Genomic DNA, 14,575 nt, shown 5'->3' on the forward strand with positions numbered 1-14,575 from the left:
GTGTTCCCAGATATATGCACGCTGCATGAAACGTTCCTCCTCCTCTCTCGTCTTTGTGTCAGAGGGTCTCCATCACATGCATTCATTTTTGCACTAGCTCTATCAGACATCAACAAACACTGCGTTCATTTCTCTTTGAGCGTGAGAGTTTTACTAGAATAGTCATGAATTTACTGATAACTCACAACCAGTTGCTGCTCCACTGCTAAAAATAAGCAGGAGAGTTGAATTTCTCAATAGAAAGTATGAATAAGAAATACAATACACATTTTTTTGGGAGGCTATGTATCCCAGAAGATCAGTGACTGAGCCACAAAGATGCATTTTTCTTCAGTTCATATTTTTGTATGTACCACTGGAGAAATGCTATCTAGAGCTTAAGTCAATTGGGTTGAGAATCGCATCCAATTTAAAACGTTTTTTGTCTTTGGTAACGGCGAAACCAACTGTATTTGCTCTCTGGTCACAAATGATTGAGATGCTGTGGCTCCAATAGCAATGTAATGCTCCAATTTAGAGACTAAGGTCGTGTGCATAACAGCGCTCTGATCATATCCAATCGATGGAGTAAAAAAACTAAACATAGAACCCAGTCCTCCAACTAATTTACAAAAACACGACGACATGCATCATGGAACCAAATAAAAATACTTTCACAACACAACTGACAAGTCAAGGATGGCAACTAAGTAAGCTTTGCATTACGGATAACAATAAAACACAGTACCGTGCGTAACAAACTCACACAATAAAGGCACTCGGGTGTCTTAAAATGGAGCTATTTTTCTACGTTCTACTTTTCTGCAGTAACATTTTCCTGGTGATGCAGAGACATACCGGTATATGTACACTCCATTATTTAGAATGAAACTGGTCTTACATTTTATTCGAAGGAACATAAAAAAAAATCGAAATGTTCTTAAGTTTAACTGGCAGAAACACATCAGCAAACCATTGTTTCGCTGCCTCTGAAAAACCTTTATGTATAAAATGTTATAGTGGCAATATCAAGCCACTAATAGGGAACAGTGTATGAAATGAAATCTGAAGTTATATTTACTGATTAGCTGTATCTGTGAGTGTGTTTTCCAATGTGTGTGCTGTGTGTGTTACCAGCAGCCTTTCCTCCTGCTCCAGCCACCTCTGGTCCTCCTCCATCTGCTGTTGTTGTATCATCAGCTGTTCCTCCATTAACAGGCACTGCTGGCCTACACACTGCTGCATGTCTACTGCCCTGTCCTACATACACACACACACACACAAGCATTGCAACAGACATGCACACCAACAACAAGGACACACGCACAGCCACAGATGAAGAGAAACACACACACACACCAGACTGATGAGAGGCTGAACTGAGATGATGGACACACACACTGCTAATAATGGGTGTCAATGGACCTTTGAGTTGTACCATTTAATAAATCAGGATTATTGTGTAAATGTGTGGACTGGACTTGCTATGCAGGTGGTACTTTTTCATTCACAATACGTCCACAAAGATGGACAGAAGGTGGGTCGATTTTGCCTGTAGCCCCAACCGACAAAAAGTAAAAAGGATCTCAATAATATTCAACCACCAAAAAACTGACTTTTTGTTTTATTATTTTTGAACAACTGTGAGTGACTGAGTGTGAATGGTTGCGAGCTAGAAGAGTAACCCGTGTGTGAATACTTGTGTGTGTTTGAGTTCGAAGTTGGTCTCCTACCTCCATCGCAGAGCCCCATAGTGCCATGTCGTGCCCATGTGGATGGGGAAGGTGCTGTGCGTGTGTGTGTGTGTGGACGTGGTGGCGGGGGTGTGTGTGCGCGTGGTGCGTGTCCAGCATCGCAGCCTGTGGGGGGTACAGGGCGCTGGGCACCGAGGGGAGCGTGTGAGGGCCGGGGTACCCTGCCATCTGATGCAGGGAGGAAGGGAAGGACGGGGAAAAAAGACACACTGTTAGTCGGATAAAAACATTTGAATTCGAACTACATACCAAGCACATCAGCAGCAAAAGAGCAGTGAGTGGAGCGTGTCTATGTACCTGGTAGTGTCCAGGATGTTGGGGACTGGGATAAAAACCTTCACTCGAGCGAGGACTGGGATAGCCTGGTCTACTCGGCTGCAGACAGACAGAGAAGGACAGACGTTGAGAGATAGAAAAACGTTTGTTCATCCCCCCCCCCGCCCACAAATTGAACGTTAGAAGACGGGACACCGGGTCATTCAGACAATCAACACACAAACCCCTCGCAGCTGTTTGTGTGGCTGGGTTAGCTGTCATTCAAAACAGGAAACACCCACTGGGCTGCAAGTCCAGCAAGCAGTTAGTTAAACTGGCGAGATCCATGGATTCCCTGTATAATCGATGTTATATTGCTGGACTACTGGGACCTCTGGTTAGATGTGATGCAGGTGTGTTAATAGAGTGTTATGGTTGCGCGTTCACCAAAGACCTCTCTTTCAAGCACTGTTGTTTTTTTTTCTAATTTGGAAAAAAGGATGTATTGTTGTTGAAAACATCTGAAAAAGAAAGAGAAACAAAGACTTTTAAATCTGAGCTTCTGCTGCTGGCTAAAGGAACACGAGTTAGTCGAGGAGAGTGTGTCTGCTCCTCATCTCCATTCTTTTATTTTCCTTTGCTGGGCACTAGTAGCTAAAAACAGAAGTGCTTGGTGAACCCACATCCTTGTTTCTTCTCTTGTGATTTGTGGAGATGAAGCGGTCGAAAGTTGATGAACAGTTTCCCCTCTGAGAATGACTGGAGACATTTGTCTTCATGATTGAAATCTCTCTAACACAGAGCTCATTTCTAACACAACAGTGTTGTGACCTCTACCTTCCACAGTCTCTCATAGTAGCTTTCTCTGGACCACACCTCCGACAGCAAGACAGACACAAAGACACACAGAGAAGGAAACAGACAGCAAAGAAAGACGGGGAGGTAGGGAGACAAGGAAAGAGGAAAGTAGGAAGGGAGGACAAAGAGAAGCAGACAAGACAAAGAAACTGAGGACGAGACAAACAGGAGCCTTAAAAGCTCTCAGACCGGCAGATAGAGAGGGAAACGTACAGCATGTTGTAAACATGCTCACACATGGAAGGACTCGGAGTTCCTTTAACAAGAACAACAAATGATATCTTGGAAGTTTAAATCTGCAGCCCTGTGGTAGCCAATCCATGTAGAGGGAGGTTTCCCGGGGGAATACCCATTTTAAAAATGGAAAGATAAACACAGGGCCAACAGACAGACAGACTGGAAGGTGGCGTTAATGAGACAGGATGTTCAAAGCAGGGTAAGATAGAACTTGGTTACTATCTGGAGACTTTTGGATGAATGACCAAATATGACCAAATCAATGTGCGCCATCTACTGGCAAGGAGAATAAGCCGATGCTTTTTCACAGCTCTGTTTGGGGAGAATATGAACGCTGTTAAAAAACAAATAAATTGTTGGCCACAACCTCCTTTCATGAGCTGCTTCTCATCTGATACAAACGTATGGCTGTGTTAGTGACACAAACATCTCCAGCCACCGGTATGTAGGCAAAATGAACTACTTTAGACCAGCACGGTTATGTTGGGTCAAGTAAATGTTGCGAGATAGAAGGAAAGCATGCAAAGGGTCTTTTGGGTAGTAAGAGAAGCAACTTTGGAAACAGAGCGCTTGACAACAACAAAAAAAACATCTGGTCTATTTAACTTTATCTATTTGACGTTTATCGTTCCTTATCTTTAAGCAGATTGTGCAATTTAAAAGAATGCAACCATTCTAGGGCAGTACATTTTGGACACACTGTAGCTCTTAAAATCAACTTGTTGTGAGACAAACTTCTGTGAGGAAGAATTTTAGGTATGTTGAGTGGCACAGTGTAATTAAGATTTAGTTTTCACTCTGAGACACAATCCATCGACTCCCACACAGACTCATTTATCACCAACAACAAGGTCACAGTGCAGTCAAAAACGACTTCCAACAGGAATCTATTCTGGCTGCTGTAAAGATCTAACTCTTGACCCGTCGTCCAGCTGAGGGCCAAACAGAAGGGAAGGGAAGTCTTGTTTTATGTGGCTTTTTTCTGTCATGTTTCCATAAGTGATTTCTAACTGGTATAAAAAGTATTTTTTACCATTAAAGCATGCATGTTTAAGTGAACAACTACTGTTTTGAACAGGTTCCCAGAGTTGAAAGTCATAATTCTTAGCAGAAGCCTACATGTAGGAGGTGGGGTGATGTTAAAGCATGATAAAAACAGGGTCACCTACCAAAACAAGCTGGTGGGTAACACTACTGGCCAGCACTAGGTCAAGGTGACAGAAGGCCAGCTCTGTATGAACGGGCTTCAGCAGAGACGGGCCTTTTAGCTAGCTCTTTATGTATTCACAGCTACTGTCTCAATCCTAGGAAGCTTTAGTAGAATACCGATAAATAATTCAACGTGACTGAGTTCGGTACCGACTGCAGACCAACAGCGTTATATTGAATTACACTATATGTTACAGTTGAAGCTCTTTCCTCTTGAACTTGGCTGAGTCCCGGACCTGGGGAGTGGAAAAGTTGTTGCATTACATAACAGCATTAGTTCTGAACTTTGGGTTCCAGCATCTGAAATTCATTTTAAATCCAGTGACATTTAAAAGCAGACGACTAGATTGTTTTTTTGGCGTTAATTCTTTGAATTTTTGCTTTCTTGCTTATGCTTGATAAACTATATCGAAGGCCACGTGTGGTAGATGGGTTTGAATGTCAGCCAATGGATTTGGGATTTATAACAGGCATCCTGAGCAGGCTAGAAATAGAGTGCAATAATCCGAGGACACATCAACACAATGCCTGAGGCAAACAAAAATATTCAATCACAACAGAGGGCATTCAACCGCATGTCCAACAGAAAGGAAGCATGCCAATAACAAACATGCTCATTTACAGTCACTGGTGTTGGCAAGCATTGGTTTAAAAATCACTGCACTCAGTTAAGTAATGACATAAAGATTGGATAGAGTTTGTGAATCCATTCATCAAAAAATGTTGCAACATTTGTCAATCTGTGTAGCTGACACTGGGCTTCTTTAACCTAGTTTGTCATGTGGTGGCCGTAGAGAAAGAAGAGGGATAGTGACCGACCACATGTCTAATGAGTGCTGAGTATTAATCAAAGGAAGTAAAACTTTAAAGGACCCTGAAAACATAATTTGCTCAATGGCGTTATTATTATTATTATTATGAGCAAAGAGGCCAGAGATGAACAGACAGGTTTCTTCCTAAAGTTGGAAAGGTTTTGGTAATTTCAGTGAAATAAGCTCTGTACTGTCTGCGTTTATATAACTGGTTCAAAGTGGGCCGAGCTTAATCAAGTTATGATGACAATTGTTGTGTTGTTTGCTTGTGTTGCCAGGCAACTATCAACTAAATGTCACCAAACCACAGTCACACAGTCCTGATGAAACAGATAACATATTATTCTGTGCTTTAATTATTGCTTATTTAGTTATGAGTATTTAAAACTGACCGTGGACCTTTATCAAATGTGTCATAATCCTGAATGTTGCTTTTTTTTGATAAAGACCAACAAGTTTAATAAGTTATTTAAAAACAGCTTGAGTGCAGTTTAACCGTACACCACCTGCCTTCAAGGGTCTACACGTGTGTCTTTCCGAGCAAGAGACGGGAAAAGGTGTACTGGTGGTTACAGGGAGGCCTGGCATTCCACCGAGTGGATGGTGGTGAGTGGAGGACAGGGTGCAGGCAGAGGGTAGTGAGAGGGGGGCTGGAGAGACCAGCGGGGGCCTCCCACATGACAGCACAGCAGGGTGCTGGTGCTGGGGGTCTGCGTCAGGTTGCACTGGGGTACTGGGATTCATTTGGCAGCTACTGTGAAAACTGCGCAACAGCAGGGTTTTAGGATTAGAGGTTGACTTGGGCTGGATGATTTGGAGGGTGTGGGGACACATTTGTGTCAATCTGTGGGGCAGAGAGTTAAGGTTAGGGCTAGACTGGTAAAGGAGCGGGTGCCAGGGATGGGAGTGTGAGTTGTTTGACTTTGGCTGGGATGAGCAGAGCAGGTGGCCGTTAGTAGGGGGATTTGTCTTGTGGGGGCAGCTGCCATTGGACAGGCTCTCTGAACTGCTGTGAGGTGGCTGGTAGCAGTTAGTCTCTGACTGTAGGGACAAACAGGCTTTGGATTCAGATTTGAACTTGCTGTACTGACAGAAAGAGCTATTGTAGAAAGGGACACTTTGAAGAGGAGGCGATCGAGGCTGAGGATGGGGAGAAGAGGAAAAGTGATGGGGAAATCGCAGAGATGATGAGTAGAGTGGAGGAGCGGGTTGGTGAGAAGAGGTGAAGGGAGACGAAGGATGAGGGTTTCCAAAGCAGAGGGAAAGCTGTGAGGCAAAGCGCTCGTTTTGATGGCAATGGTGGCGAGGCGAAGGAGCAGACAGACAATCCAGACTGAACGTGGGCTGCAGGGAGGGACAACGGCTGGGCTGCAAACATAAAGACAAAGGCAGAGGACGGACAGATGGCAATAATAAAAGGTATTCTGGAAGATAGAGATATGTAGTAGATAGGCGAGACCGACGGGGATGAGTCGAAGCACAGACTGTAACCATAGCCATAGAGCCACCGTGCCTCTGAAGAAGCATCAAATGCAGTGAAAACACTTTTACTTCCCAGCAAGACATTTAAATTAATTTAGTTGTCAATGAAATAAAGCAAATGCAGCAATCACAAATAGCTACAACCAGATTTAAATGAGGAATAGGTCAACCGCATCACTGACGGCTTAAAATAACAAACCTCTCAATCTTATGAAGTGTACGGTTCAAGACATACGGCTTTAGTTGCAACCAAAAGAAGCAGTTAGCAGATGCTAACAGCAGGGGCGGGGGGGGGGGGGGGGGGGGGCAGTGAGGGAGGGTGACGCAGCCAGCAGCTGGGGCAACAAGCTGTGAGGTGGGATGGCACTAGGGGAGGTGGGAGTTGCGGTGGAGGTTATGGACTTCATAACCTTTAATAAGTAATGTCATATTTGCAAACGTGTGAGAAAAAAACCCCCCAAATGTGGTTAAGGGCGCACACAAACCCAGCAACTCTCTTTTGTTCCAATCTACTAGACTAACATCAACCTTAACCTGTCCACTGCAGGGTGATCATCATACTGAGGTATCATAAGAAGACATGCCTGCACACTCAGACTCATTTTCAGATGCAAAACAATGTATTTTCTGCAAAAGTGTAAAAAGGTCACAGAGTCGATGGTCCTGCATTTGCACCTTAATGTGGGACTTAGCTTCCTGCACCTGACACTCTTTCTTTAACGCTCCAACCCATTGACATTTCATGTTCTTAAACCTTCATCATCACGGGGAGAAAACCTCACTTGACAACTGACGTAGCAATATTGTTATGTCACCAGTGTCCAGCAGAAACCTGGTGTCTCCAGACTGGTACAAAAAGAGGAACCATTAAATCAAATAAGTTACCAGTTGAATCATTTCAATGTCTTAACATTAACAGTGGTCGCTTAAAATCATGTGTGAAAAACATCACTGACTCCACATGAAAGCATTTCAGAAGAGCCAACTAAAGAGCGCATTGGGACTTGCAATGATCAGAGCGTTGTGGTACAAACACAACAGACACTCAAACTCTTTATTACTACACTTGTTGCACTCATACAAAACAGGCAGACACAGACACAGACGGTGTAGTGGTGCCTTACCTTTGGTGGTGCGTCATCAGACCCTCCAGAGTCCCATGAAACAGTGACCTGTCTCCTCATCTCCATCCTGCTCCTTTCCTTCTGCTGGAGCTTCTCCTCCTCTAATATAGTGCTGGAAAAAAAAACACACACACGACGATGTAACGCAGAAAAGTTACTGGTATCTTTATTCATTTCTACTGAAATGTCACTTAATTTAAGCAGATATTGTGGCCTCAAGCTCCTCAGCAAGTGAAGACGACTTTTTTGTACAGAACGTCCGTTCTGAAGACACACAAACAAATGCTCCTACGTATACGAACACACATCACAGGGGTTTCCTCAACAGACAACTAAAATGTCAGCTTAAGTGGTTTGCCGCCAGCTAGAATATATAAAAACTCACAGACAACCCCATACGCGCTGTGAATGTCAGCTGTAATACACACAGACCATTCCTCCCACTGTTTGTACAGAGGTGGCTGAAGTCTGAAGAAAAACAAATTCATTTTTATTATGAAATGTCTTATTGCTCAGTCTCTTACTACCATTGCAGTTTCGTTACTGCCAATAATATTCAGTAAACGTGACACAATAATAAACACAATTGAAGCCAGCGTCATATGAATCTGCCCGCATCTACGCTGCCATAGTGCCGGCATGGCCAAGTCGTAATGTGACATATTTCAACCATCACTGTTTATTCATTCAACCTTTATTTAAACTCGGAAACACAATGAGGTAGAGAACTCATTCACTACATAACATCTACTGATACCGTCTGTATGCTGTGTCAGGCAAAGCTGTGACAGCAACTAAAGCAGTACATTTCTGAGTGATATTACTGAAGATTAAATCACTTGGAGGCAAACGTCCCACGCCCCAAACCCAACATTTTTTAGGTCTAATGCAGCCAAAGACACCACACTGAATTCACTCGCTAAAATTATCCTTACTGACCTGTTCCCTGGGAAAACTGCTGCTAACCCAAACCCAGATTCCCAGAGGAAGGAGCTGCTGCTGAAGAGCCGATGGTTCCACTAAACAGAGAACTGACTGGTTGAACGATCCGATACGCGCAGTCACACACACTCCTTCTACTCTCCTTTCCCCAACACGAGTGAGAGCTATTTCTAGTGACATCGTTACCCTCCTTCCTGTTCTGTTGTTTCCTGCAGGGTGTGTGTGTGTGTGTGTGTGTGTGTTTGTGTGCGTGTGTGTAGGTGAATGTGTCCTGGCACCTGTCAAAGTCAGTCTCCTGTCTTCTTGTGTCCAGCACACGCCTTCTTTCAATACATTGAATTATTAACAACATGAATTACTCATTTGAAATCGTATGCATTTAATTAATTCATTAATTTGTTTGGTTTAAGAATTTACATACATTTTTAATTGGTATTTCTCAACCATTTGACTTTTTTTTGTTTATTTAAATCACGGTTAACTTTTACTTCGAGTCAAGTCATTGGCAGGTATCAGTAGCATTGTGTGTCTCATGTTCATATCAATATAAGTTGTATGGATGAACACTGTGCAACAGATCCAGTCCATTAGTTATTTTCTTTACTCAGCCTGACAGTAATGATAAAAAAAGATTATATCAAAAATGGATATCGACTCTAAAATTGAATTTATTGTCGTTCTTTTGGTTTCGCTTCTCTACAAATGTTTTCTCTGAAGCTTGAATCCTCTGAATGTGTTTCTCTCTCTCTTTAAAGATAAATGTAATCCTTTAAACGTGTAGTCTCACTGAGCTCACAACCTTCTAAAAGCCTAAAGGAAACAACATTAAAACACACAATGGTTTGCATCAACATAACAGAAGGGCCTCCAACTGCTTGTCATTTGTTTTCTACCAGAGGAGTGTGTTGAAAAGCAAAAGTGCTTTGTAACTCTAGGGCCTTTTTATTGAATGTCTATTCAAGAAGCCAAGTCATTACCCAGTCATGAGTAAATCTGCCAGCCTTGCCTCACAGTTTGACAGTAAATGACATCATGCACGGATATGTGTGACGACAACAACATCAGCACCTGGCAACAAAAACGCTGACTGTCTCCTCCCCCACCTACACCACACCGCCACCTGGAATAACAAGGCCTGTTTAGGTTATTTACTCAGGCTGGGCCAACTGCACAATCTTGGACTTCTCAGTACTGCCCTGCTTTACTTTCACGTACTTCTCACCTGAGACTTGCCCAGTACAACTGCTGCTGACTCAGACTGAGCAGAAAAGATTTAGACATCTGGGTTCAAGTGCACTGACTTTACGAAGAGATCTCTTTGCAGGAGAGGACGAACAATTATAGCGTCCAATAACCTTTTTTATGTACAGTGCATACATTATATTAATATTGTTTTAAGACACACTGGAAGACATTTCTGCAGAGTCACATTTAATCAATGTTTCAGACACAAATGGCTCCTCCAAAACAGCTTTGGATTGAACCAAAAGGTAGAGTAGCAGCCACTGAATGCAGCACACATTGTTCAAGAGGAAAATGAAATATTCATTCTATTATAGGCTGACAACATTTGAAAAGCCTGATGAGACATAAGAGACAATACTGTACCTTAAGAACAGGTGAATCCAATAGCACCGGAGTATATCCAGTCAAGCCCTTTCAGGAGAATGATGCAGCCACTACAATGATGATGGGCCAGTGGCACTAAGCGCTTACACACTACTGAAGGTCAGTATAAATAACCACAAAAGATTCCAGCAACGCTGGAAGGATGAAATGAACTACTCCTGGCAGGATGACTCAAATATGCCCCGTTGTAGCTGAGCCCCAGGAGGCTACAGGCTACCGGCTCCTCACACAAAGACCTCACTGTCAGGATAATATGATCTGAGAATTAGGAGTCTTGATCCGCTAGCTTTGACTAGGAGAGTACAGCACTGCGCAAGTTCTGCTTGCCTTTTTCCCCTCCCTCTTTAATTCTCTCTGTCTATTTTCTCTCCCTCTGTTCTTCGGAAAGCTGTAGCTCCTGGCAGCTGCCCACTGTGTGTACACACACACACACACACACACACACACACACACACACACACACACACACACACACACACACACACACACACACACACACACACACACACACACACACACACACACACACACACACACACACACACACACATTGGTCCAACGTCTAGGAAAACTGTAGTAGTAGATGAGAGCTGCATATTTGGCAGGAGAGACCTATAATTGATATGATGCTATAAAAGCCGGCCAGACCGAAAGTAGACCAAATTGTATAACTTTAAATGGCATGACTTTCCCCTAATTATAGCCAGTGACCACAGGTAACGTGGTCAATATTGACTTGGTTTCCAAGACACTGGATGAGGCACATTAAGGGTTCCTCGCCATTTCTTTTTGCCAAAATATCACAGTCAATTCAAATAAATGCTCTTGATTTTCTCGGATTAGCACTCAAATGCAGTTCATGTGTACTTTTCCACACTTCGTTTTCAGCCCATTGAAACATACAACCAAACGCACACTGTACATGTGTCAGACTAACAAACACAAGTTTTAAAAGGAGGCAAAGCGTGCATGAGGAGGAGAACTGGGGGGGGAAGCAGAAAGCTGACATTGAGAACATTGGAAGTGTAATCAAGCTGGAATTTAAGGTGTGAGTCATGCTGGTTTTAAGCAAACTCATTAAACCACAGGAGGTAAATATGCGCTCTTACTTTCCTGTTTCTGTGTGTGAGAGAGAGAGAGAGAGAGAATGTGCATGTTGCAGGAAACAACGATGGCATCTCGCTGTGCTGCTTGTGTTGATCTTGTGTAAAATGTTTTAAGGCTCAACATTAACAATATGAACGCTAATGAGGTACATTACATCTACTTTTCTACATGTAAATTCAGTTTTGAGTGATAAGAAAACATAACTGTGGAAATACTCTCTCATTTCAACTCTTTATTGTATCCTGCAGGTAATCTTTTGACTGCACTGACTCACATGCAGTGAACGTACGTCTGGACTAAATTACATCATCGCATAAACATTGTACATTTAAAGAAGCAGCTCAAACTACATTAAAATGTCTTATGTGTGTTTGACATACAGAAGTAGATAACAATGATGAAGGGGGGAACATGCATGAATCTGCAGAATCTGCAGTTATTTTGTTGAAATTTAAAATGGGAAACTGCTCTCTGTGTAAATGTAATGAAGCTAACATCTGGAATACGATCGTCATGTTTGAGAAATAAGAGTCTAAATTCTAACATAGATCAAGGAAGCAAATAAATCTGATGTATTGAGTTTAAGCCAAACCTACAGCGCACCATGGCAGGATCATTGGATACATTATTATTTATATAATTATTTTAACTTATTTATATATTTATTGTAAATATCTACAGACACAAAAACACACTGGACTGCCATTTTAGACATCTCTAAAAGGTAAACAATAAAAATCAAAATCAAAAAGAACAAAAAGAGAAAGAGGTCGTGTACAAGTCTGAACTGAGGTCCTTAAGACTTAAGAGTAAGAAGGTACTTCAATGAAAGTGAAACGCATACTTTTACAGCAGCCTCCTGAAACTCAAACTCAAGTTATTTCATTACCACCAGCACTCCCGCTATTACGGTCTATCTCTCCATCAGCCGAAAAACTGCAGGTCTGTTCGTGTCTGAATGATTATGAATTGTTGAATCGTGGTTGCTGGGAAAAGCTCTACTCCTACTGCACCCCTATTTATCTCCAATGTCAGAAAATAAATTGAAAAGAAACAGTGCTTACTTAATTATAATCACATACTGTACGCCCACACTGCTTGGCATAAATCATCAAACATGCCAGATTTGTCGAGTTCCTTCCCTTGGGCCCCTGATGATGACTGAATGAATGATTTTTGGTTTTTAAATTAAGATCATTATTATCTTGCGAGTGCAACTCTCATTTCATTACAGTTGATAAAGTATTTCACAACTGAGAAGCTTGTCTTGCCCAATTATAAGTATGACATAACATGACTCACGGATAGGTGCGACCCTTCCTGTTTAAAGGGGAATATCAGTGACGATAACTTACGCAACAGTGTTTGAATTGTGTACAGTGTCGTCTTACTCTGTCTTATCGGATCACAACATGCAGGACAGTATCTCTTGATAGATAAGATCTCTCTCCTGACAAAGCTAGTGACAAGGCAGTGATGTATCATTTAACAAGGAGGCAAGGCGCGACCGAGATATCTCATTTACTCTACAGCAGGGATTCCCAAAGTGGGGTGCGCGAGCTGCCTCTAGGGGGTGCGCGAGAGGAAAAGTGTAATGGCGGTCTGATGGTGTAATAATATTAAATATTAAAAAAAAATGTAATTTTAATTTAAAAACTGTCAGGTGGGACATCTGAAGCTATCAGTCGTAAAAGAGGAGAGGGACAGAGAGCGAGAGAGGAATCGGAGGCGAGGGGAACGGAGAGGTGCAGCACAGACAAATCGGGAGCACATCGGCCCATCGCGGAGTCAAGGTGAAAAAGAGGAAACGAGAGGGAGCATCAGACTGGGAAAAAAAAGAGGAAATATGATGAAAAGTATCTGTGTCTGGGCTTCACTTGGATTGGCAACGCAGATTCCCCAAAGCCACAGTGCGTGGTGTGCAGTGAGGTTCTGGCTAACAGTCTGAAGCTCTTATTTACGTCGCCACCTGAACACCAAGCATGCCAGTGCAAGTCAAAAGCCCCTTACATTCTTTATATCGAAATTGGAGGAGTTACAAAACAGCCCAAAACAACTGGAGTCTCATTCATGTGTTGGTCTATAAATGACGCACTACGGGCTTCATATCTGGTTACAGAATAGCGAGAAAGGGGCTACCGCACACAATCACTGAAGACGTGAGCTCGCCAGCTGCCAGAGAGATGGTGGAATGTATGATTGGGGAGAAAGAAGCAAAAAAGTTGGACATGATCCCGGTGTCCAACAACACTGTGTCGTGCCGCATCGAAGCTTTTTTCCGAAGACATCCTGGCTACATTAGTCGGTCATTAATTGTAAATTAAATGTGATAATCTGCCTCTGAGCCTGTGCGTGTGTGCTCGCATCCGTATTGCTCTTTAAAAGTGACGCCTTGTGTCACTGAAAGTTATTGAAACTTTGTTGCAGTGTTTCAGGGCGTTTTCACACCTTCAGTTCGTTTGCTTTGTTCTGATTCAGGGATTAATATGATACAATGTTGCAGTTGCTCCTTTGTTCGGTTTGTGTTCACACTGCAACATTTAACAGCGGACTAAATCTTGTAAACAAATGCCACGCGCGAGCAAACTGTTCTCTCATTGGTCCGATTCTTATGCGGCTATGAAGGCTTAAAAGGCTCTGTTGCTTCTTTTTTTATTAAGGGGGGGGGGGGGTGCGCGAACCCAGTCGGGATGTAAAAAGTTTGGGAACCGCTGCTCTACAGTATGTCTGCCATCATCACGTCTGTGTTACCAGGCTAACTCTGCTCAAACAGGAGGTAAAGTGCCATCTGCGTATATTATTTAGACAGTTTTGTTTTGGCTCTGCACTCCATTTCAAAAGAAACAATCACTAGAATATTGAAGTGTTGGCTTTCAGGTTTATTTTGAGAGTTGAACTATGTAGAAGCTGTGTTTATGATCAAACGAGTGTAGCAATGTACTAGGAATCCTATATTCTCCGTCCAGTATGGATGTGAACAACAACAAACACCATTAAAGGTGAAAGCCATTTACAATCGAATGGAATCGAGCAAATCAAAACTCAGCCCAAATAGTTCAAGGAAGGCTGCGCTGTACATGACACGGCTGCAGAGAAGGTCAAAATGTAATACTTAATAATAATAATAATAATAATAATAATAATAATAATAATAATAGCTGCTGTCAAAAATCTGCATGTTTTGGAC

The 14,575-nt window shown here is 42.5% G+C and overlaps 1 protein-coding gene across 4 annotated transcripts in view; it reads right to left on the reverse strand.

Moving 5' to 3' along the window:
- The window catches only part of LOC306782214 (focal adhesion kinase 1-like), a gene marked incomplete at its 5' end in the record, with an annotated part of 55,884 nt that overhangs the window by 9,258 nt on the left and 32,051 nt on the right, over nucleotides 1–14,575 (reverse strand). For all 4 annotated transcript variants that reach the window (XM_079275461.1, XM_079275462.1, XM_079275460.1 and 1 more), the window contains 4 exons: nucleotides 1,114–1,239; nucleotides 1,713–1,901; nucleotides 2,031–2,108; nucleotides 7,711–7,822. In XM_079275461.1, the coding sequence (XP_079131587.1) occupies nucleotides 1,114–1,239; nucleotides 1,713–1,901; nucleotides 2,031–2,108; nucleotides 7,711–7,822 (505 nt within the window). The remainder of the gene's footprint in view (nucleotides 1–1,113; nucleotides 1,240–1,712; nucleotides 1,902–2,030; nucleotides 2,109–7,710; nucleotides 7,823–14,575) is intronic.

Source organism: Melanostigma gelatinosum (assembly GCF_949748355.1).
Source record: "Melanostigma gelatinosum genome assembly, chromosome: 9".
Lineage (NCBI taxonomy): Eukaryota > Metazoa > Chordata > Actinopteri > Perciformes > Zoarcidae > Melanostigma > Melanostigma gelatinosum.